Source organism: Vigna umbellata, chromosome 2, assembly GCF_029865625.1.
Source record: "Vigna umbellata cultivar VRB3 chromosome 2, Vumbellata_1.0, whole genome shotgun sequence".
Lineage (NCBI taxonomy): Eukaryota > Viridiplantae > Streptophyta > Magnoliopsida > Fabales > Fabaceae > Vigna > Vigna umbellata.
In genome coordinates this window covers 12,622,296-12,647,195 of record NC_142166.1, presented here as the reverse complement: position 1 = coordinate 12,647,195, position 24,900 = coordinate 12,622,296, and the positions used below count along the sequence as shown (strand labels likewise).

Here is a 24,900-nt window from a genome sequence, read left to right as displayed (position 1 = left end):
TTATTTCTTAAATTTAACATTTTATATGTTCCTGCCAACTCTGACCTTTGCTGGTTGTTTTGCTCATAACTTTCTCCAGTAAACTCCAAATGAATTGATTCTTGTTTTGTTGGAATCTAGACTCAAAGGCCTTTAAAATTACGCCTTGTTAATCAAGTGTAGGCCTTTTTGGGCATTGGAATTGATTACAAGGATCCTGTAAACGATTAAACAAACAAAAATATGATTTCGTACAAAAACTTGTGTTGTAGGAGCCAGCTTTGAGCACATAAGTAGCAAAAAAAAATTTACGTTATTTTTTCATATTTCTTGAATGGATGAGAGTTCTTTTTAATGTTTAAGTGTGAGTAGAGCCTGAAAACTGGGTTTTGGGCAGTCTTTGGGGGAGGAAATACCCAATGTTAGGTGTCATGACCAAGTTAACATGCTGTCAAGTTTGACCTTTGCTGGCTATTTTAATGATAACTTTTCCCACCGACCTCGATGTGATTCTTTTTTTATTAGAAACTAGACTCAAAAGGCTTTCCAATGACTACTAATTTGTAATTTTTGGACATCTGAGTAGGTATAGTTTATTCCTTAAAGTTAACGCTTTATATATTCCTGCAAACTCTGACCTTTGCTGGTTGTTTTGCTCATAACTTTCTCCAGCGAACTCCAAATGAGTTGATTCTTATTTTGTTCAAATCTAAACTCAAAGAGCTTTCAAATTATGCCTTGGTAATCAAGTGTAGGCCTTTTTCGTCATTGTAATCAATTACAAGGACCCTGTAAACGATTACACGAACAAAAATATGATTTTGTAAAAAAATTTGTGCTGCAGGAGCCAACTGTGAGCACATAAGTAGCCAAAAAATTTCACGTTATTTTTTTCATATTTCTTGAATGAATGAGAGTTCTTTTTAATGTGTAAGTGTGAGTAGAGAAGAGGGTTGCCATTGGGTTGCCATTGGACCTGCAGTTATAACATCAACAAAATAGCAAGGGTCGAGAAGATGGTTAGGGTTCGCGAAAGAAGAAAACGTCAATGCTGGAGAAGATGGTTACGCTTCGCGCGAAAGAAGAAAACGTCAATGCTGAAGAAGACGAACTTACAAGACAGCGAGAAGGTGAGTCTTTAGGGTTTAGCGAGAATGTTAGTCTTTGAACACCAGAAAGATAAGAGAACTGAGAGATGAAGGAACGCGAGCATTCAGGCGAAAGCGAAACTGCGAAATGTAAATAAAAGAAGAAGCGAAAGCGCGAAATGAAATTTCGTATTTTTTTCTTCCCATAATACCCTTGCTTGATCAATTGCATATTAATTTATTTTTTTAAACATCAGCCAATGGACAACCCTCACGTGGCGTTATCAAAATTGTGTTCAGAAAACGTTGTTAAAGAAGCGTTTTCCTAATGAAATACTATGAAAATTAGAATATTACACCAATAATAGCTTTTAGGTTTACATATAATCAATAATCTTTAAAGCATAATTAATTAGGTGTAAAGTTAATCAAATCTCTCATTGGTACAAAGTTTAACGCGTAAAATAATCCTCACTTCTCATGTTTTTCAATAAATTATTTCCTATTTTTTTGTTACGGCGCTTTTCATAGCAATCTTTCGGTCTAACACTTGGCGTCGCAATCCAAACACAGATTATGTGTAAAATGAGTGTATGTGTATATGAACGTTCCCTTTTCTAAATCATACAAATGGATGGAACAAACTTACCTTATTCTAAAAGTTGAAAAACTAAGTTCAAGCAATCATATATAAAAATAGCATAATTAGAATGACAATTGAGTCTTTATATTATTTGGTTGGTAAAAATAAATTAGAAAAGTGGAAGAAAGCATTCCCTAACTCGATCAGTAGCTGAGCTCAGTTATCTCATTTATTAAAGCGAAAGCAAGGAAACCCAGATGAAGAAAAGCCAGAAGAAATTGCAAACATCCTCTTAAAATCTGCTCTCCTACATAATGTACAATGATCATCATGACATCACCCTATAAAATGGAACAAAACCAACAACAAAAATGAACATTGCAAAAGCAGATACTGAGGGAGGAGACTCCAACGTGAAGCATGGGAAGGAGAAGGAGAAGGAGTTGATGTTGTGGTGGTTGTGGTTGTGGCCTTTTCCTGCGAGCAAGCATAACTGCAACGACTTGGCCGAACAACTCTGTAGACACCAGTGCTTGCAAGGACATAAACATCTTTGTTGTTGTCTTCACCGAATGAGAAGATGTAGCCTAAAGCAGGAAGGGAGTTTCCAGGTGTAGACTGACACTGTATAGGAGAATCACGTGCACAACTGAAGGGAATTCTGCTGCTGCTGAAATTTCCACTGTTTTCTGGGTTCTCTGTGGCTGCCCATATTGCACCTGCGTATAGATCTCCATACAAGTACCTGAAATTCATTCATTCATTCAACAGTAAGCAATGTTCCTGCTGCATAGGTCTACTGAAGTTGTGTCATGGATTATTTTCTAAAACCTCAGACAAATTTATAATATGATATATTTGACAAACTGCACTGTTTGGAAGAAGCTTATTCACCTTCCGGTCATGCAAGGATCAGTGGTAGATCGATAGACATATCCTCCAGTGATGGATGCTGATCCTTCATTCTTGTTTAACTCAGAATGGTGGTATCCCATTACTGGGAAAATTGGATTTATGGAATTTGCGGAAGTATTTCCTCCGGGTGATTGTGGAGGGTTGAACAGATACGGGCCCTCGTATACACGCCATCCATAGTTTCCACCCTTTGTGATGAGATCCACCTCCTCATAAAGATCCTGAAAATCAATTATGAAACTCAGAATGCTAAGAATATAATAGAGTTTAATGTTAACAGTTCTGCAATTACTGCACAGAACATCTATCGATGATGAGCCTGTTTTATGGTGCTATGCTAGATATGATTGAAAGATAGTATAAGTTTCTCTATAACGGAAAAAATTGGCACCTATGTGTCTAACTTAAGAACTGCACATTTTGGTCAGATACTCATTTCACAAACCTGCCCAACATCTGCACACAAGAAGTAGGAAGGTCTTTCTGCATCAAAACTGCAGCGCCAAGGATTCCTCATTCCTAAGGCCCATATTTCAGGCTGCAGATCATTATCTTCGCTAAATGGATTGTCATTAGGAATGGAATAGTTACCCCAAAGTCCAAGTTTGGTAATTTCTGCTGCACCTGAAGATTAAACACAGATACTTAGACATCAAAGCCAATAGTAACAAAAAGTATACACGTTACATGAGTGTGTGAGAATGTGTATCTTGAGCATAAGTGCATAGTTGTATTCCAAAAATAAAATCTTCTATTGTCATTCATGAGCACTACTCACTCGGGATGTTGTCGATATCAAACCTCATAATCTTTCCAAGCAATGATTTCTTGTTTTGTGCAAAATTATAAGGATCACCTACACTTCCTCCATATCCCATCATTAAGTATAAATATCCATCATCGGGTCCAAAGAGTATTTGACCACCATGTTGAGATGAAAACGGGAGCCCCATGGTAAATATTCTTCTCACCTCAGTTGGTTTAGCACTTTCCACCTGAAAAACATGAACACCATGGTGTATATTCATTGAAAACTCTATAGGAGAACTAGTTTTCTATGTGTGAAGAGATTTGTACCGAGGAAGGCTGAGATCCAGTGCTATTAGCAGAATACTCTGCAATAACAGTTTGATACTGGCACGGTTGGACACCAGGATCAGTTTCTAACTTCGATGGGTCACAATTAACATCTGAATTACAAGAACATCTTCCATTACATCCTGACCACCTGGACTTATCACATGTAAATGAAGCAAAGAATCGTCCATTTTTAGCAAAATCTGGATGAAACGCCATGCCCATCATTCCAAATTGAGTGTCAAAGTAAACTTGATCAGTTAGATCAACAAAAGGACTTGATTCATCAAGCTCGTATGTTCTTCCTGATCCCTCTTCCGGAAGTATTGCCAGCCAAACCGTGCCCTTTTGGTCAGAGAAGAAAGCACGGTTAGAGCCATCAGGATGAGCCACCATGTTGAGATAAGATCCATTACCAATTTTCTCGAGGCACAAGCCATGAGGGGGAGTTACAGAGGTCTCAGTTTTATTCAGTGAAACAGGTTCTCCTTCAAAGCACACTGATGAATTATCAGATGATCCACCAAACGCAGTGCAGAAGTCTGTTTTGGACTGCCATAAATCAGTAAGTTTGGTAGCATTGGTGTGAGCTGGTGCTCCTGCTTGACCTTGTAATGAAGGGGAAAATGGAGAATTCACTATGGGTACATCTTTGCATGTGTTCCATACTTCAGAACAGAAATCTTCCACTTGTGTCTTTGACTGAGAAGAATTTGTTGGTACAGTGGAATTGCAAAGCACAGGAACTGATCTAGCTGAGGACTGAACAGTAAATAGCTCCGCCGAAAATGGGTCGCACCTCTACCAACAAAGGGTATCAAAGAAATTAGTCCAAGGCAGAACTCAACATGGATGCTTTGTTTTTTGTTTATTTATTCCTGCTTTTAGAAGTTATTATTATGAATAAAAAAGCTTAACAAAGGTCTCTATCTCAATATCTTGATAAGATAATTATAGCTTCAGGAGAACTGAACAACTACCCCCTTTCCATACATGAAATTTGATTAAAAAAGTTTAGATCTTTAAGTTTATTAAAAAGTTTAGATCCATGAAAATAAGGTTATTGAGCCTCAAACATCAATTTATAAGCCAGATATTTATGACCTGAAATATGGGTGTTCTGAAATTATATGTGATGGGTTGATTTTCGTTTCGATCCATCTCAAAGTTAAGCTAATGTCATTGTTCGAACCCAATTTCCAAACGTCAAGACCAATATTCATTAACTCTAGATTGCTGCTTGATGCCACGTATCAAACGTGAAGAAGTTGAAAGTATTCTCCAATTTAAGAGCAAAGAGAAAACGACAACTTTCCGGGTCTTTATATAAATACAAAGTTCTGGGAAAATAACAAAATCTTACCGCACAGAGTATTGATTTCAAAACTGAGGCACAGGCAGAATCCGATACGTTGTTGACTTGGAATTGCTTCAGTATCTGTGAATCTTCTGTGGAGTTACAACATGAGCTTCCATTGTAAGGACAAAACTCAAGTGTCTTGTTCAGGGTCAAGGGTGCTCCTACAAGAAACAAACGATGAGAAAAAGTAACTAAACGGGTTGGAAATCCATAGACCAAAACATTGGATAATACAAAATAAAGGCCAAAACAAACAAAAAAGAGAGATGAAAACTCACTGGAATCAACGCAGAGAGGGAGTGAAATTGAAGAATCCAAGAGCAGCAGGAAGCAACAAAACAAGAAGCTGATGGAAAGAACACCCTTCATTTCAACAAACAGGTTGAAAGCCCCTAAACCAACATCAGCTCCACTTCAATCCAAGAACCCCAATTCGAAAAATACGACCTTTCGAGGCGAGTTGACTTGATAGCAAAAAGGAACAGAATTTATTTGAAAAATGCTCTCTGGGTTGTAATCTTTATGTGTCATGCTACCCTCTCTCTATCAAACTTCATTTCTAAAGTCCTAGTTCTAGACACACAATGACTTTCTGTCTTTATCATTTCCTTTAATATTCACCCATTGTCTTCAACTCCTAGTTATTCAACTCTCCCATTGTTTTATTCAAACCTTTCAATCTGAAAAGAAACTCTCTCAACCACCAGAAGTAAAAAGACCACCTTTTAGTTGCTCAGAAGCGCAATTTCATGGATCGAAAAGGACAGGAACATCAAGTTGTATATGATTTCTTCTCCCCACGCAGTTGACTTTTCAACATTTCTCTTAATTTAGTATTAACGGTGGTTTCAGCTTTAGATACAAAGGACCTACCAATTCATGCTGACTTAGTTCATTACCTCACATTTTATGTTTATTTTCTCTAACAGTCTAGGTAAGTTGAATAGGAAAATCTGAAATGAGCAAAAACAGTCTCCAAATTTGGCTGTTCTAAAATGTGAGAATTTTAACTTCCTGACATTTGCACTTTTTCCGATAAACAAAGTGTAAAAATGAAAATATTATAATATTATTATTTTTATTATAATTTTTATTTACAATATGACACTCCTTTTTAATAATATAATCATATATATTATAATTTTAAATTGAAAAATAATAGAAATATAATTAAAATATTATTATTTTAAATTGTCAAATGAATATATTTTATCTTTTTAATCTCAAAGTATCAACACTCCTTTAATATTATTTCCCAGAATAAAATTTAACATGTTATTGACTTCATGTGATCAAGATTATCGGCGTAATCTAAGAAAAATAATTTATAACTTTATTTGCTTCCGTGTCAAATATTCATCCAATATATAAGAGAAATAAAGTATATATGCTAATAATAACTCAAAAAAAAATAATTGCCATAATAAATAACTTAGAATAACATAAAATAGTTAGTTAGATGTAAAAATATATTATCATTACTATTGAAATTTTGAAAAGTTTGATTGAAATTAAAAAGAAAATAATTTGTAAGAGAGACTGTTTCATAAAAATAATAACTGTACGTAAAAGTAAAAGTCACAGAATTCATAAAAATTTAACAAACGAGATAATGCATATATTGAATAGTAATTAACTTTTAGTCTTTTAAAATTTGATGTAATTTATTTTCCAAAAGCTACCTACAAATTATATAAATGGATCTTTCACCTTATAGCTCTTGACTGATTTTATGAACATCAGTGTCAAGAAGTCCAAACGCATTTATTTATCGGCATGCTTGTAATGAGTGTGAAAAATAGAAGCATCTTTAATTTATTCGTATTCATGTTCACATTTGATATTCAGATTGTATAAAGAATGGATCAACTTGCAATTCAACAGTGACCATCCGACAATAATGGTAGGGAAATGGAACAAAACAAATATAATAAAACAAGGTTTTATTATTGATGCCATACATGACACAATGCAATGCTGTCTCCAAATAATAAATAGAAAAAAAAATGTGTGGTGAAGCGTGGCCACGTTTTTCATTGATCATAAATTAATAATTAATAATTAGAGATAAAGTTGAAATTAGTGGGACGATAACAAAATAGAAAGTTACATATGTAAAGTGGTTTAGGTTTAAAATATTCATGATTTTAATTTGGATATGTAACAAGTAATGTTATATAATAGCATCAGGATTCCAGTACTATAATGATCTTTTCCATGAAAGGATTCACTTACTTCTTTCCGGAAAAAAGATCATTTATCACTGAATCCCTTCTCATAAATTATCAATATCAGTATAATAGTTAAAACTGTTTTAAAAAGAAATTTAAAGATTTATATGGTAAAATATAAGGATTAAGAAATAAGTTACTTGTGTTTTTTTCTTTTTAATTTACTGAATTCAAAATTTGAAAGTACTCTTATATGTTAATTAACTGATAATTATAAAATATACAAAAAGACGTAACTAGTTATTTATTTACGATGAACTTAACATTTAACATTAATAGTATAATAAATACAATTTTTCATATAATAAATATATATCTCTTATCTTTTTATTTTAAACTTATATTTATAAAATTTATATTTATAGATTTTGAATCTTTATTTGAAATTTAGAACTTAATAATTATTGATAATCATACTCTACCTTTTCTACCTTTTAGTTGTTAACCTTTTAATTGTTAAATATTAATATTAATTATCTTGGCATTAATATTTTGTTTATCTCTTAATAGTCATCCGGTAATTTTGGTTTACTTCAAATTATTTAACTTTTTAAAAATCACTTTTTAATCCTAAATCCCATAAATAATCCAACTATTTTAAAGAAAAATAAAAATAATCCAACTTTTATTGTTTTGATTGTTTACTTGTTAAAACTTTAAAATTATTGTTTTGACTGAATGAATAACTAAACGTAACTCTTGAAATAGAGTAAATTACGAAAACATGTGTAATTTTTTTCTCTCTCTCTATATATCATTCAATTTATTGATATAAATCAATTTTGTTTCTTTGCGTAAATTTAATTGGACTATGGAACTAATAAATTTAATAAGATTTTTATTATAAGTTTTTGCAAAAAATGAGTGATACTCTTCAATTCACTACCTCTTGCACTTAGACCTTAACAGTAACAATACTTGTTAGCATAAAAACAACTTTATTAAAAACAACTTTATACATTTATTCAAGTGATTTTTTATGTAAATACACCTTCGTGACGTTCTCTTGTAAGAAACAAATAAGCCAACATTCTCTATGTAGCTAAAATAGTCATTTAGAATATTCAATGTGTACAGTAGTACTTAAGAGTAAATATTTTTATTGTCTATTCAAACATTTTGTTTATCAAATAAAACAACACATGCATAAGATATTATACTGTCACGTCTCATTATTTCGGTGCTGAGTCACCTAGCTGCTTACATCAATGCACTCACGTCACTCATTCGGTGCATTAAAAATTCACTTAGTAATCCATGCACCAAAAGCCACGTGTTGCAGTAGAAGTTTCTGAAGTCAGTATTGGGGGTACAGGTGTCGGTAGGGGAATGCTCGTCCGTTTGGACGTGGATGAAACAAAAGTATTTTCTGGAAAAATCATCCCACTTTTCCTGCACGCACCTTCTTCCTTCCAAAACTCAGACTTTTCATTTCTCCTCCTTCTCTCTAAAAACCCTTCTCCTTCTCTCTTCTGCAACTTATCATCCTTTTCTCCGTTCACGTTTCAGCACCGTAGGAACGTCCCCTGCACCGCGAGCTTCATCTTAGACCGAACAACTTTCAGTTCTGTATCCGGTGAGTTTTCCAACCTAAGACGCTCGTTTCTGGATTTCATGCAAACCCAGATTGAGCTGCATGCAAGGGTGTAAACTAAGCCCTTTCGTTTTCTTTTGATTAGTTTTAGTTGGAGAACTTAAGAGAAAAGTTGAGAGAGCCATATTTGGACGAGTCAAGATCACTCACTCTTAGAACGATCACTACTGAATCCGGGTAAGGGAAGCTTATTAAATTTAATTCTTGAATTGTACTACGTTGCATGACTGTTCTGTGAGTTATACTGTGTTGGATGCATGTTCTGTGAATTTTTATTGAATATGATCTATGGTATCAGATTTTATTATATGATTTTGATGATGAGATGAATGCATGAAAAGTATGGATTGTACTATGATATGAGTAATTTAATTTATGAAAGTTTATACCGAAAAATGTGTTTACTGTAAGTTGAATTTGAATATGAAATTTTATGATAATGAACGTTCGTTATCGAAACGGTCTTTGACCATTCGGTATTCTCAGTAACTTCTTTGAAATAGCTGAACCCTTTCAATTTGAAAGAACTGTATCTGAGGACGAATGCCCTCTTTTATATATATAACTTTACGTTTGAGCGTTCGGCCAAACTTAGATATCCTGAGTGTTGTGTGAGAGATTGAGAAACTTGAAAGTATATATAGTCAGACACTTAGTTCTATTGTTAAAAATGTAACTTCACCATTCCAACTTATATAAAATCCTATTTCTAAAATTTTAAATTAGCAATGGATCTCGACCCAAAGCGTACGTCCTAAGTGGCGCTCGGTCTTATACCGAACGCTCGTCCTAAAGCGTACATATAAGTAGCGCTCGGTTCTATATCGAATGCTCGTTCTTTCCGTAATTTCCAACGAATAGAAATAGCGTTCGTCCTAACTTTCATAGCGTTCGTCCGTAAACTTAAATAGCGTTCGTTCTAAACTTCAGTGAATTCGCGTACCGCGTTAGGTCATTTACTGGTAGTCGGTTTATTCTAACTAAATTGTACTTAGTACATTTAGTACTCGTCTTCTGTATCTTCATTCAATTGAATTGACTCTGAAATCTTGGCAAGTAAATTATTCTAAGTATAAGTTGAATCGTTCTAGAGTCAGTTCATTTAACTGATTCAAATTGTAATGACATTCGTCATGAAAAATGTGTCAGCTTTATCCTTTCGGAAAAGAAGATCTTTCGGTCTCGCCTTTAACCTTCGTCCTCGTTATAAAGAGGATTGAACGCTCGTCTTTTTATGAAAGTGGAACTAAGAATGAAAATGTGATTAAAAGAAAGAGTTATGATGTGCTAACGGTATAAGAGATGAAATTATGATTTTGAATTTTGAACGAGCGTTCCAGGGAGGAACGACTCTTGAATGGAAATTGAGATTTGTAAAGTATGAATGTGGTAAGCTTAGCTGGCGGGTCATCCTGATATTCCGTGAGTGCTCGTTCTCAAGTAGAGAGGAGTATGTCATGTGTGGGAATGGCAGGAGGTCTTAGTCCATAACTGTAACTTGGACAGAACGAACTAACCTCAGGTGGCAGCTGACGAGTATTCCAGCTATCCCACCTGGGTGCATGGACGTCGTAGCTACACAGAATTCATACAGTCCGGACGGTCAGTCTAGTATCAGGAATTTGACTGAGTTAACGAATGAATTGAACGTTGTAACTTATTTGATGTGTTTGATATGTATGAAATGTATGTTTTACTTGAGTTAAATTCAATAAGCTTACCCTTGCGTTTTCCATTGTGTTGTATGTATCTGTATGTCCGTCTTGTCCTTGCAATGATCATCCGTGTGGATGTGAGCAGAGGGAGATGCTTCTTTGGAGGAAACACTTGAAGAAGGATTAATTGCTGAAGAGAATCTGGTAGAGGTTGAAGTGAAGGCCGAACAATAGGACGTTCGGTGAGCTGTTAGCTTAGTTAAGTTAGCGGGCCGTTTTAGAACGAGCACCCTTTTTGCTATAGTTGTATAGTTGGACGTTCGGTATTTATTTTGTAAACCGTTCGTCCTTATTATTTAATGAACGCTAGTAAACTTTTGTATATATGTAAGGCCGTTCGGCCACTTTTGAACTTTATCCCTTTTCTTGTAAGACTGTTTTGTCATATTAATATATGTTAATATTCTATTATATAGTTGATGACTGTATAATTTTGGGATGTTACAATTACACATATACAACTGTGTAATACAACACTTATGTCTGTCATAATTTATGAGAATGACCAGAAATACGATTAATGCAACCTCATCTCCTAAACACTTTTGAAACATGACCGACTATTTATAGAACAGGACTTACATTTGAGCATTGATAAACAAAACTCCCCCTGAATTGTAGAAAGGTTGTCATATTTTTGGAATTAAATTTTCATTCAGAAAAGAGTGTCTTCAAAGTTTGACTCTAGGAATGATATTACAGATTTAAACTTGCAGAATTAAGTCTCTAAAGACATGATAGACAATGTAACAGAGGAATATGAACCAACTAGACTAAATTCACACATGGTGAACAACCATCCAACTGATACTCATTATGACTACTCAGAGCAGTAAACACACCCAAATACAGTTTTTCCCTACGCAAAAATTTAATCAAATTTACATTAGAATTGGTAAAAAAGTAGTTCACATCAATTTACAACAAAATTTAGCATCATATATCACAAGAATCAAAGTGAATTAAACCTGTAAACACACTCAGAAAGCTAAACAAAAGCTCTGACATTACTTTTTAGTCATTCAATCCCTGATAGAATCCATTATTCCCTCACAGTATTTTGAATATTTTGAATTCTTCTGAGTATAACCTGAGCATAGAAATCTTTGGTCCGAAAAAACAAAAGTAATGCTGTTAGAGAACCCAGAATAGTGGCAGATGCCATTATGAGAAATGAAAACATAAAACAAGAAGTTCCAATGCATGTGTTTCCTTCCGATGCTTCTCTGTCATATACATATCCAATTACTCTGACAGAGAATACATAAGAACCCACAGGACTTGCTATACTAATGGTGTTGAATATGCTGCCCATATTTGCAACACCAAATATCTCAGAAGTGAGAGTGGTCATGAGTGACCACTGAGAGCCATAACAAATACCCACCAATACTGAACCAGCATATAGGGCACCTGGAAGTCCAGAAACAATCACCACATGACCAATGCTCATCACCATTAAAGTGATCACCATGAATAAAGGTCTTGCCCATCCTCTTGTGTGCAAATAATAATCTGACACATAACCTCCTCCAAATCGACCTAGAAAATTCCAAATGCTCCACAAAGAAACCAAGGAACCTGTCTCATGGCTTGTGTAACCAAGAGATTCCCCTATTTGCCCCAAATTATTAACAGTTGCAACTCCTGATCCCATACCACAAGCAACAGAAACAAAAAAAATCCAAAAGTTCACAGTTTTCACTGCTTGGAAAAGATTCAGGTTTTCTCCTAGTTGCAAACTAGTCATTCGATTGTTCAAAGAATCTGACCTTGCATCCACCTTTTCAGGCTCCACAATTAGTTGTGCCCTTTCATCCAGAAAATCTTCTAAACTTCTTTCGCCAGAGCACTTTTCGTGTGCTTTAAATGCAATGAAGAGAAGTGAGGCAAGCAACAACACAAGAACAACAAGTATAAAGATGCGCACCGATGATTGCAGGCTAAAGATGTTGTCTAGAATTATAACAAACATAAGGTATGCAGCAACAACCATAGCCATCACAGAAAATATATTCAAATACTTCCTTTCTTCATCCTGACGAGTGTTGTGGATTCTCACAAACCACATAAGCAGCAAAGCATTTATAGGTGGTAAGAGTGCTAGCATCAGAAGATACGACATAGGCTTGTTGTTGAATAATGTTTTGTACACTTGAATTAATATTGCTCCACTTAGACCAAGAAATCCCTATCAAAAAGAGGAAAAAAACCCAATGGCCAAACTTCAACAAAATTCAAGACACCAAGGATTAAAGTCTACAGAGTCTCTGAGGCACCTTATTGTAACTAAAAACTGGCACAGCAAAAAGTTCAATATTTATACACTAAGTTGTATTCTTATACAGCATTCAATATCATATCAACATATTCATATCAATTTCAAACAGAACTTGCACTGTTGCCAAGTTATATAGAATGCAGTAGAGGACATCCTAAAGGGCACTGGTTAAAAATTTAAAAGTGAAAAGTTTTTATTATATTTTCATGATTTTTAATATATTTTTCAATATATAATAGAAATATTATCTAAAGCCATTGGCTAACAAAATCATTAAATTAGTTACACTATTCAATAGATTAACTTTTATAAAATAACTATTATTAATTGTAATTCTATTTAACCTGAATGACAATTACCCATTTCACCACATTCTTTGACTAATTTTTTTTCTTTTAATAATACAGTAATGTATTGAGTTAATGAGTGGTAACCTTTCATTAGCCACACACATCATACAATACAATGAGAACATTAACAAATCCCATAAAATAAAATTTAAGATATTAATAAGAGAACATATGTATGAAAAATAGAGAGTCAGGGTGGTAAAATAAGAGTACATTAGTCTTAAAATTTAAAGAAACAGAGTTTATTTTCGTTTTAATTGTTACATTTAATTATCACTTGTTTGAAAATAAAATAAACGAATGCAAAATACGTTAATTAAATTGAACTGCTAAAAAACTGAAGTTGGGAAAACTTAATCGAACTATATAATTCTTTATTTAATTGAATTAAACAATAATTTGAACGAACTACACTAGAGTTGAATTAAATTACTCTAAATTGTCTGATTATTTGAAGTATAAAGATGGTTTGAATTGTTAATTGTTTAAAGCATTAAAAATAGACATTTTGTTTTAAAATATTTTGAAATGTATTTTTAATATTATAAGTTATAACTAACTCAGTTTAGTGTAAGCAGTATAGAATAAAAAAACTCAAAAATAGGAATTCCATTTTTAAAATCAAATTAATAAAAACAATTTAGTGGCGTCCTACATATAAAAGAATTCAGTACTTTTTTATAGTATTTCTTTATGCAATTCAATTCAGAATCTTCAAATTAACCATTTTATCTACATTAGTCAAATTTTCCTTAAATTGTATTCTAAATAAAATAAATAAGATTTATATTGATTTAATATAATATCAACTTCATACAAGGAGATTTTAACATTATTATTTTTAACATGATTTCTAAAATATTTTTATTTCAATAAAAAACTTTAAAATATTTACAGTTTAATTCTTTTTACTTAAAAAAATACTTTTTTTTTTTTTACTTTTACTTAGATTTCATGCTTCATCTAGCAAGGTGTTGATGGTTGTGCATTAACGTCAGGTTCTAACTTATCTCTTTATTAATTAGGATTCTCCAAAGAGATAAACAGAAGAAACAAAACCTTCAAAATGCCGACAATGGTGCCGCTGTTGTGAGGGAAATTATGAACGCCGGTGACAACGTTGGAGGTGTTGAAGAAACTATGCCCGTGGGCTGTAACCAACATGAAGAAGCACATGACGGGGACGGGTACAGGCGGAAAGAGGCCGGCTACGGCGGCCCACATAAGGAAATAGCCCAAGAAGCACTGGGCCGAGCCCAAGAAGTGGACGATCCAGGGCCCAGCTGTGGTTGTGCGGGCAAGGAAGTCGTAGAGGACGCCGGAGAGGACGCCGGCGTTGACTCCGATGTCCTTGAAGACGGAGACAAGGTCGAGCGTTGACTGATCGTAGAGCTGAGTGGACTTGAGAGTTTGGGAGTAGATGGAGAAAGTATAGAGTGAGCCGCTGGTGCACTGAATCCATATGCTCGCCACCGTCGATACCCACTTCGAGTTAAGGTAGAGTTTGAAGTTCGCAAACTCCATTGAAGTGACTTTTTCACAATTTCTTCATCAGAATCAGAGTTTTTCGTATTTCTTAGATTCTTTTAGGTTGCCTTGAGGACACGTGGGAGACTGTTAATGAGCCAGCTGTACCTGCTTGCCACCTTTCATTTCTTGCAACTTTTTTTCTCTCTCTAAACTAATAGTATTGTACTACGTGCAACGCGCGTTACGTTTTAAAAAAATAATTGCTATATAATTTTAAGTTTACAAATTACTATATAATTTTAAGTTTACAAATTACTATATAATTTTAAGTTTACAAATTACTATATAATTTTAAGTTTACAAAAATATTTTATTTTGAAAATTTGGTTGATAATATTTTTTGTTATTTTTGTACTGAAATATGTATTTAAATTAGTTACATATTTTTTAATAAGATATATTTTATCATAAATTCAAATTTAATAGATGAAAATTATATATAATTTTTTTATTACATCATTTAATTGAGTACTAATATTTATTAATAAAAAAATTTAGTTAAAAATAATAAACATGTTTATTTTAAAATATAATATAATATTCACGTAGAAGAGAAAAAATTTATAATACATAATAATATTTTGATGATGTTTCTCATATCTCATTAAAACGCACTCTAAAACCCTTTCTAGTGGATGCCAAGTGTCAATACGAGAGTTAGAATTTCAGATAATGGAAAACAGGTGGCTGCAAGGAATTGGACGTTCGGTTTTAATTGATAAAAGCAAAATCTAAGTTTCAAAAGTTTACACCATTCTCTGCACGCAACCATTTTCCTCTCTGATTCCCGAAACTCCATTTTCTCCTCCTTCTCACTACATCTCCGTCATCTTCTCTTAAAGAAACACTCACCTCTTCTTCTCCGATCTTCGTTCAGGCACCGTAGAAGCACTCCCGGCGCCAAGAGCTTCAGTTTGAACCGATCGGTTTCGAGTTCTGAACTGGTAAGTTCTTCTTGTCCTTAGCCGTTCATTATCTGGTACATGCAAACCAAGTTCTAATTGCATGATTTCATCTTGTCTGAGCCATTGTTGGTATTCTGTTGTTTGGTTTAGTTTGAAGAATTGTTGAACGTGAGGGTAGAAGGAATTGTAGTCAGGCGAACCTTAATTCTGCCTCTAGGAACGTTCGTTCACGCTCAGAGGTAAGGGAAACTTATCTAATTTAATTGTATGTTCGCTTGTACGTTCGTTGATAATGAATGCATGTTATTGAGTGGTTGAATGTATATGAAGCATGATTGTTGATATGCTTGTTTATATGAAATATGACTATTTACTATGATATGGAATTTGATCTTATGAAAATAGATGTTGAGAAATGAATTGATATAAAGAATTTTAACATGAAATTCCCTATGAAAGTGTACGTTCGTTATGGAACGGTCCTTGACCGTTCAGTTTTCTAGTGAACTTGGTTAGAATTGGATTCTTTCATTTGGGAAGAATCTTAGTTGAGGACGAGCGTCTTCGTTCGTAATACTGTGCATGAGCGTTCGGCCAAGCATAGTTGTTTCTTGGTATTTGGTTATAAACTTAAGTATATATATATATATATATATATATATATATATATATATATATATATATATATATATATATAGGTAATTGTATATTTTCATTTGTTATTAAATACTACTCCAAATAGTATCTTATTATATTTATCAAGGCTTTCTATTATAAGTTTAGTAGTGCTCAGTTTACACCCAGGGCTCGTTCTGAGTAATGCTCGGTCTTACACTAAGCGCTCGTACTGAGTAGTGCTCGGTCTCAAACCAAGCGCTCGTACTGAGTAGTGCTCGGTCTTATACCAAGCGCTCATACTCATTTCTTTTATAATCTATCTTGATGAAAATAACGTTCGTTCAACTTCAATAAAGTTTTCTCTTTACCGTGCTCGGTCATTGACTGACATTCGGATTTCTTGACGTAAATTCAAATAAACTAAGTATTTATCAGCGTTCGGTTTCTTCATGTGAATTCTTCTAAGTATTATTATTGGAATGTCTTGAAGTGTCTGTATCGATTGGTTTCGGCCAAGAGTCCTAGTACTTGACATGGTCTTTTCAGCGTTCGGTTGGGGCTCTCAAGAGTCAGTTCATCTAATTGGCTCACTTTGTAAGTAACATGCGTTCTATTCGTTCTTGTGATATATATAGTTGTACTCGGTTTCTTTCTTAACCCGACTGTAATCCCTCGTGGTCTTAATCTATTCTGGAACTGGAGACCTCTCTGTCTCGTTCCAAGTGTGCATTCTCTTCTGAGTGAGGATTGAACGTTCGGTATCTGGTGTCCTTAATAATCTTTGAACAAAGATGAAATTGAAATGATTAATAATGAAAGATGATATTGAGATGATTGATAATGAAAGATGAAATTAAGATATTGATAATGAAAGATGAAGAGAATATGATATGGATGGAATGTGTTGGATTATGGACGAGCGTTCCGAGGAGGAACGACTCATGGTTGAATATTGGAATTGGTAAAGTATGAATGTGGTCATGCTAAGCTGGTGGTTCATCTTGATGTTCCGTGAGTACTCGTCCTCACGTAGAGGAGGGTAGGTCATGTGTGGGAACGGCAGGAGGTCCTAGTCCTTATGGTTAATTTGGACAGATAGGACTAACCTCGGGTGAAAGCTGTTAAGGGTATCCCAGTTACTACATCACCCAGGTGCACGAACGCCTGTAGCTACACAGATTTCATACCGTCCGAACAGTCGGTTTAGTATTAGGCTTTGTATGAAACGTATGATGAAATATATTTTGTGTGTTTGATTGTGTGAAATGTATGGTTATACATGAATTAAATTACATAAGCTTACCCTGTGTTTCCTGTCTTGTCTTGTTTTGTACGTTCGTCTTTGTCATTGCAATGATCATCCGTGTGGATGTGAGCAGAAGGAGACGAGCTGCTGGAAGAGGTGCTGGAGGAAGAAAACCTAGTTGAGGTTGAAGTTAAGACTGAACAGTAAGACGTTCGGTCAGTAGTTTAGTTGATTGAAAGGTGGTTGTTCGATCACCTTCCCTTTTTGTTTAGTATGACCGTTCGGTATAGGCTTTTGTAAATCGTTCGGGCAGAATTTACTTATGGCGTTCGGTTTTAATTTCTGGTCTTTATGTAAGGTCGTTCGACCAATACCGTACGCTCTTCTTAGTGTAAGACTGATCTGTATATTATTAAATGTGATTATTCTATTATATAGTTTCAAGATGTATTTTTGGGATGTTACAATGTTTAATTAAAATTTTATATTTTATATTGAATTTGGACACCGTGTAATGCAAGTAGGTAAATTTAATATAATAAAATGTTGGACGTTAATTACACATTTATTACTTTGACATTCAAACCAAACTAACTTTAGTATAAGAGAACCTTTGATAGGTACTCATCGATCAATATTGTTGAACAAAAGCTTGAAGCAAGGACGGTTAGACAATCGATCATTATAAAAAGTTTGATCAATGCTACTTACCAAAACATATACATTGTAGCATGACTTTGGCAAACCTTGAAAAGAAATATGGTACACCGTAGACTGCAACATGCATTGAGATAGGAAACATGCAATGGAAGAGAGATGTGTGTGTTGAGAGGCAAAGAGGTGTCTAAAGAGACATTTAAGATGGAATGACTCCTTATGAAAATTTCAGTACAAATCATTGTTCATGATTTGTTTTGTTAATGATTTATAACTTGTCTTCAGGTTTGTGTATGTTCAATATAATGAAAACTATGTATGGGAATAATCTTCATTATGCTGAATATACACATAGGGCTCTATTTATAATAGAAGATATATGGATTTAGCCTAGATTACAAATAAGAAATAATAACAAACTAATTAAAGATAAAAGATAAAGATAAGATAAACATAATATATCTAACACTCCCTCTCAAGCTAGTACATACAAATCGTATGTATCAGGCTCGTTACTAATATAATTCATAAAGACTTAGTGAAAATATATGTTTTTGCACTCAAGTGACACCAAATTAACCAAATTGTTAATGATTTACTAACACGACATAGAAGACAAAATTTGTGAACGAAAACTTGTCAATAACCTTCCTGCATACACAAACTTGTCAGGTTATAGTGTGAAAAATCACATAACAAGTCCAATTTGTGAACAAAATACATGAACATGGGAGAAAAGTAATTTATCTTCAACATCATAGATTTCTAAATCATTTCATTTGTATCATAGATTGAAAAATGTCTTTAATGAATGAACAATCATTGGATGAAAAAGAATTAGCCTTTACTCAAGAAGCGTGAACAAAGTATTTCCTTCTTAGATATAAGAATATAGAGAGATTGAGTTAGAGTTTGGTTGTAATACTTTTTTATATATATATATATATATATATATATATATATATATATATATATATATATATATATATATATATATATATTAATTAGTTATTTGTTTAACTTTTGAGATCTTTAAATCATTTAAACTGGTTGTTTGAATATTTTAAACTATCTGACAGGTTTGTGGTAAGACAAAATTGTAAACACTATATTTTAAAAAAACATCATATTTAATGACAGTTATAGTGAAAATTGTTATATTGACAGAAACCAAAATCGTTTTACATAGCTTATTCAACGAAAGTTATTACCAAAATCGTTATGATTTTTAATTCAATGTTTTTATTTTTTATATCTATTAAGATGACAATTCTAAGCAGAATCGTCGCTATTTTGATTTTCTATTTTCTAAACTTTTTGCTTCTTAAGACAACAAATGTCGATGGTGCTTGGAAATCATTGTGATTTGAGAAAAATAAATGATACCAGGTGACCAGGTCATGATTTTTAATAATGACATCGATTTCAATGATGACTTAGAAGCCGTAATAAAAAGTCAAATTTAACTGTTGTCAAAAGACATATATTGGTCTAGGAACCTCCCTCAACAAAATTATTCATATCCTCGTAACCAAAAGCACCTGTTTATACATAACTTCTTTTTAATCCACAACTCTAATTTCTAACAAATTTTACAACTTTTTAAATTAAAAGAAACAATTGTATTTTCCATTTTTTTAGTTTCTTCTTTAATAGACTTTTGTAATAAGAGGTTGTGCTCTAACAATGTACATTAAGAGTCAAGTTTTCATTAATTATACCTTTGAGGTTGTTTTTCTTTTAGGATGTTTGTACATATACAACTTGCTTTGTTTGATATTTATTGCATCTTGGTATTCGAATCCGAAAGGAGGAAAAAGACATTACAATAAAAAATAAAAAAGATTGTTGTCATTAAGAACCACAAAGATCTAAGGACAAATCTGAGGATAGGTCCTTCCGAAGAAAGAGGAGATGATGTAAATTGTCCAACTACACCTCTTAAAGAATAAAGAGACAAAAAACCTAGAGCTCTTACCAGGAGCATGCTTGAAGAATTGGTAGGTGGACTCAACTATATGCAAAGAAGGTCATCTCTAGTGTGTAAACGTTTGTTGTACAAAATAGGAATATTTTGGACATGTATTTGAGCTAAGTAGTATAAGACTTTGGACTTGCATTTTGACCTATGGTTAAACTAGGCTTAGAGGAGTCTTGCTAGGTTTCAATTGGGATTATTCAAACCCAAGAAAAACCCTAGACCGAATATGGATCAGCATAGGTGCATCATGCTTCTCACATTTCGAACACATGCTCAAATGCGAAAAACATGAATGGACAAGTGTCACTTGATTGACTTTTCACGTCAATATTCAAAGGTATTCATATTCAAATTTCCCTCTCTTTTGGCTCTCTGAATCCAGAGTTGAACTCTATAAGTATGACCCTTTAGTCAGTGTAAAATTAACTTGAATGAGTAGAGAGATTAAGCAGAATTTGCAGCTTGTTTTTTATTCTTGAGTTCATTAGGATAATCTCTCTTTCTAGACTCTCTCCTAAACCTTTTCCTTGAGAATTGACTGAACCTTTCTCAAGAAACATCTTCCATCCACTAAGAAATCTCACAAGCAATCCATCTCTGGTTACTTCCGCATCTATCACTCCATTCCCCAATTCAATTCAGCTTCAGCATGGAGATTCGGCCATCAGGTCAAGACTTCCATCCATCCTCCATCCCAACAGCTTCCTAATATTAAATAAAATACAACTAAAGGAGTAAATCTCCTTTTCAAGGTCAACATATGGAATTGTATGAACCAGAATGGAAGAAATGCAAAAAATGCAGAAACAAAAGATAAAAATCTGAACTGATATAACATAATTATATAAAGAGTGTGTTCTCCCTGTTCTAGGCCACCAATTCACTCCAAAACTCTGCTGTACCCCTTCACTTATTTCTTATTCTTGTTTTCTTTAATCTCCTAACATTACGCAGTTCTCCTCTCCAGTACCTAGCGGTCATGCCTCCTTACTCCAAGCTCAATTTGTATTTCTCCTCTTCTAATAACATACAATTTCCCTTAGCCCAACCCTCTCCAACCTTCTTCTCTTGCATACAAATCATAGGTCTATCATCAATCATTTGGGAATGTAATTGAAAAATGAAATGCCTTCTGAGAAGAGGGAATCTATCTTTCCTTTTAATTATGTGTACATTTATAACAAATAAATTATAAAATACATAATTCAATCTATTTCTCTTATTATGTTGTACAATAAATAAAATACATAATTCAAATCTTCCTCGTAGATAGAAAACTGCATCAGTTATATTTATGCCAAACAGAACACAGAAAGCAAGACTGGTTTCCTAAGCCTTTACCTCGTGTTGAAACGCAGGCAAATAAAACCTTCATCATCTTGCATAATGTTTCAATCTTCTAAGCACAACTTGTTTATAAAACCTTTCGGTCCGGAAGTATAATACCAAAGCAACCAAAAGTGTAAGAAAAGTCACGCCTGCCAGGATAAAATATGAAGGCATGAAACAGCCTGTGCCAAAACAAAAATTATCTTCATCGGCTTGCTTGTCATAAATATACCCAACAACTTTCACAGAAAGTATGTAAGATCCAAGTGGACTTGCTGCAGCAATGGCATTGAAAATGGTACCCATATGCTTCACACCAAATATCTCCGAAGTGATTGTAGGCATCAAGGACCAATGTGCACCATAGCCAATGCCCACTAGAACAGGACCCAAATACAAATTTCCACGGAAACCACATGCTATAATTAAATGGCCAATAACCATCATCCCCAGTGTTGCTGTCATCAATAGGGGCCTTGGCCAACCTTTTCTCTGCATGATATAATCAGATATATGGCCACCTCCAAAACGACCAAGAAAGTTCCACATACTCCATAGTGATACCATATTAGTAATCTCTATGGTACTATAGCCAAGGGATTGTCCTATTTGGTTCATATTATTGATAGTTGCAAGCCCAGATCCTAATCCAGATATCATGATCACAAACAACATCCAAAACTCAAGCGTGCATATAGCTTGCAATGGGCTCTTATCTTCTTCATGTGGCAATTCCTCATCTGAAGTCACATGTGCCTGCCCCTCATCACTGGGCAACTCATGGTACTCCACTTGATCCCCTGATGCAGAATAACTGGAAGATGTAGTACCCTTATTTGTAGAAGAACCCCTCTCAATGGTGTAGGACTGTGTAAACTTCTGCGACTCATCCCAGTGGGCATTGATAGCAATTCCAAAAGGCGATGCTAGCAGAACCATGAGAATCACAAACTCTAACATCCATCCCCAATATGGCAAACGAACGATGTTCTGTAAGATTATAATGAACACGAGATAGGAAACAATAATCACAGTAACCACAGAGAAACTATCCAAATGCTTCTTGTAATCACTGCCATGAACTTCATAAATTCTCAACAAGAACATAAACAACACGCAGATCAATGAAGGTAACAAAGCAAGCATCAAAATGAACGTTGACGGCTCCCCATCGAAAAAAGTATGGTAAATTTGGATCAAGATAGCTCCACTTAGTCCGAGAAAGCCCTGAACAACAAAAGTCCAATTCAACCAGAACTTAATTAGAATGTTACAGGTTTTCTACACTGTCTTCTTCTTATCAAAGGTCAAGTAATATGCTGACATTTATAACAAACATTTAACAAAAAACATAAAATGGTTTCTGATTTAGTTTTCTTTTGTAAGATAACACAAATGTTAAGACAAATTTGTTTAAACAGAAAAAATCATAACAAAAACAAAATTCTCTCTCTAGTCAATACAACTTTGCTTGATCTTCAAACCCCGGATTCAACTAAAGCAATTTCGTGAAGATCTCTAATTGGTCAACACAAATTAAAGTCACTGAAACAACAGAATCACAATGAAACTAAAATAGGGCTTAATGCCGTTCCTTAGGTTAAATTAAAATAAACATTTCCCAATTGCATTTTAATTTAAAAATTATGCAGTATGCTTATACCTACGTTCGGAACAAATCACTATTCACTCGTTGAACCCTTTTTGTTTCAGTTACCTTCATGATCCCAATGATCGTGCCGCTATACCCAGGGAAATTGCGCAAGCCAGTGACGACATTGGTGGTGTTCAGGAAGGTTTGACCGTTAGCCGCGAGCCACGCGAAGAAGCTCATGACGGGCACGGGAGGCGGGCTTATAAGGCCCACGACGGAGGCCCATATGAAAAGGTAGCCCACGAAGAACTGGATCGCTCCGGCAGCGAGAACGACCCAGGGCCCAGCGAGAGAGGTCCATTTGGACTTGGACGGGGAGCCGGGAAGGGCGGAGCGACGGGTGTAGGGAACGACGGCGGTGTAGAGGAGGCCAGATAGGACGCCGAAGTTAGCGCCGATGTCCTTGAAGACGGAGACGGTGTCGAGGGTGGATTGGTCGTAGCCCTGCGTTGACTTCAGCACGGCGGAGTAAATGCTGAAGGTGTACGATGCGCCGCAGCTCGACTGGATCCAGATGGCGGCGGCGACGGCCGTCCACGGATTCGCCACCCACCCCATCGATCCCTTGGTGGCCGAATGGGTTAAAATGTTTGCTTGACGTGAACCAACCAAAAACGGAAACTGTTTGTTAGGGTGTGGAACCGAACTCCACTGGATACACTTGAAGGAATCCGACAAATTTTATTATTGTTTTTTTCAAAAATAACAGAATTTAGGTGGTTCAAATGTATTTGAATATCGTACGTTATTAACCAGTAAGTTAGGACATTTTATTTATGATTCATGTTTGAATGTAAGGTCCAATCAAAATCGTAGTCCCGGCATTGCTCCCTTTTTTTTTTTTCTGTTTTTCTTTTCATTCTTACTTCTTTTAACTGAGTTAGATTAATTTTAGAAAATTTGAAAAATTAAAGAATTATGTTTAAGAAAAAAATATAAATAAAAAAACTATTTTTTTTCTGAATAATAATATTTTTATAATATTTTAACACTATTTATCGTTGGTCTATGTTGATGTTTATGATTATTATTATTATTATTATTTGTGAAATAATTTTGGATCAATCACATAATAACACATAAATGATGTTGAAATATTGATAAAAAAATATTGTCAAATATCATTATTTTTTTTTTACTTGTTTCTAATAGTGACAAGGAAATTGTGTTGGTGATAGGAAGAAAAAAGGAGTAATAATTCGTAAGTTATAATTATAAAACTTTGGAGGTAAAATTTATATTACAGTACTAAGCTTTTAAGGCACTATAATAAATTAATATTGCACGTGAAACTCGTAGACACTTAATGACCTAATAAACTATTATTGTGTAATTTGTATACAATATTGTTTATTTAGTATTAGTAAAGGTTGGTGTGATGCACGAATTTATTTTAGGTTTGAATAGGTTTTAAAGTTTTGATAAATTTAAATATATTTAATTAACTCGTAAAATTGTAAAGAAAGGCTTTGGAAAGTAAAATTTTAATATTTGATTAGAACACTTGTAAAGTTCATTGTGGGAAAAGCTAATCATAATGTAATTTATACTAAAAAGTGTGTTATAAATAAAGCTAAAATTGGATACATGTTTCAAAAGAAAGAAAAGTTTTACAAAAAATTCTTTAACTTTAGAAAATCCTGTCACTCCATTTGTAACACGTTTTCATTATTCGAAGAATGAACATGCTTCTAATTATTGTTACATGAGAAAATTTGGTATGCAAATTGGTAGATATAAATGGATATCAGAAGGTTCAAACAAAAGTAACTGATCATTCAAGACCCAAAATCATTTGGGGACCAAA

At 34.0% G+C, this 24,900-nt stretch overlaps 3 protein-coding genes across 4 annotated transcripts; all 3 read right to left on the bottom strand.

The window, feature by feature from the left end:
* Positions 1–1,845: 1,845 nt before the first annotated feature.
* On the bottom strand, positions 1,846–5,791 carry LOC124825748 (HIPL1 protein). Its single transcript, XM_047298445.2, has 7 exons — positions 5,281–5,791; positions 5,006–5,163; positions 3,643–4,443; positions 3,344–3,560; positions 3,011–3,189; positions 2,545–2,786; positions 1,846–2,395 (listed from the first exon to the last, which is right to left on the bottom strand). Exons 1-7 carry the CDS (start codon positions 5,369–5,371, stop codon positions 1,987–1,989), a joined length of 2,097 nt encoding a protein of 698 aa, XP_047154401.1. The 5' UTR covers positions 5,372–5,791; the 3' UTR covers positions 1,846–1,986.
* Positions 5,792–11,331: 5,540 nt separating this feature from the next.
* On the bottom strand, positions 11,332–14,817 carry LOC124825746 (protein NUCLEAR FUSION DEFECTIVE 4-like). Its single transcript, XM_047298444.2, has 2 exons — positions 14,233–14,817; positions 11,332–12,733 (listed from the first exon to the last, which is right to left on the bottom strand). The coding sequence occupies exons 1-2, from the start codon at positions 14,695–14,697 to the stop codon at positions 11,585–11,587; spliced, it is 1,614 nt and encodes a 537-aa protein (XP_047154400.1). The 5' UTR covers positions 14,698–14,817; the 3' UTR covers positions 11,332–11,584.
* A 5,001-nt stretch (positions 14,818–19,818) lies between these two features.
* On the bottom strand, positions 19,819–23,791 carry LOC124825745 (protein NUCLEAR FUSION DEFECTIVE 4-like). 2 transcript variants are annotated; one of them, XM_047298443.2, is made up of 3 exons: positions 23,157–23,791; positions 21,452–22,666; positions 19,819–20,815 (listed from the first exon to the last, which is right to left on the bottom strand). In XM_047298443.2, the coding sequence occupies exons 1-2, from the start codon at positions 23,649–23,651 to the stop codon at positions 21,485–21,487; spliced, it is 1,677 nt and encodes a 558-aa protein (XP_047154399.1). In that variant the 5' UTR covers positions 23,652–23,791; the 3' UTR covers positions 19,819–20,815; positions 21,452–21,484. The 2 variants fall into 2 exon arrangements, with proteins under 2 accessions (XP_047154399.1, XP_047154398.1); XM_047298442.2 differs by lacking the exon at positions 19,819–20,815 and having other exon boundaries at positions 21,224–22,666.
* Positions 23,792–24,900: the final 1,109 nt, after the last annotated feature.

Excerpts from the sequence above, each read along its gene's own strand:
- LOC124825746 (XM_047298444.2), bottom strand. The coding sequence starts at position 14,697 with ATGGAGTTTGCGAACTTCAAACTCTACCTTAACTCGAAGTGGGTATCG. Across the intron at positions 12,734-14,232 it reads CCATTGTCGGCATTTTGAAG|GGATTTCTTGGTCTAAGTGG; the intron begins GTTTTGTTTCTT and ends TCTTTTTGATAG.
- LOC124825745 (XM_047298443.2), bottom strand. The coding sequence starts at position 23,651 with ATGGGGTGGGTGGCGAATCCGTGGACGGCCGTCGCCGCCGCCATCTGG. Across the intron at positions 22,667-23,156 it reads CGATCATTGGGATCATGAAG|GGCTTTCTCGGACTAAGTGG; the intron begins GTAACTGAAACA and ends TTTGTTGTTCAG.
- LOC124825748 (XM_047298445.2), bottom strand. The coding sequence starts at position 5,371 with ATGAAGGGTGTTCTTTCCATCAGCTTCTTGTTTTGTTGCTTCCTGCTG. Across the intron at positions 5,164-5,280 it reads CCCTCTCTGCGTTGATTCCA|GAGCACCCTTGACCCTGAAC; the intron begins GTGAGTTTTCAT and ends TGTTTCTTGTAG. Across the intron at positions 2,396-2,544 it reads GATCCTTGCATGACCGGAAG|GTACTTGTATGGAGATCTAT; the intron begins GTGAATAAGCTT and ends AATGAATTTCAG.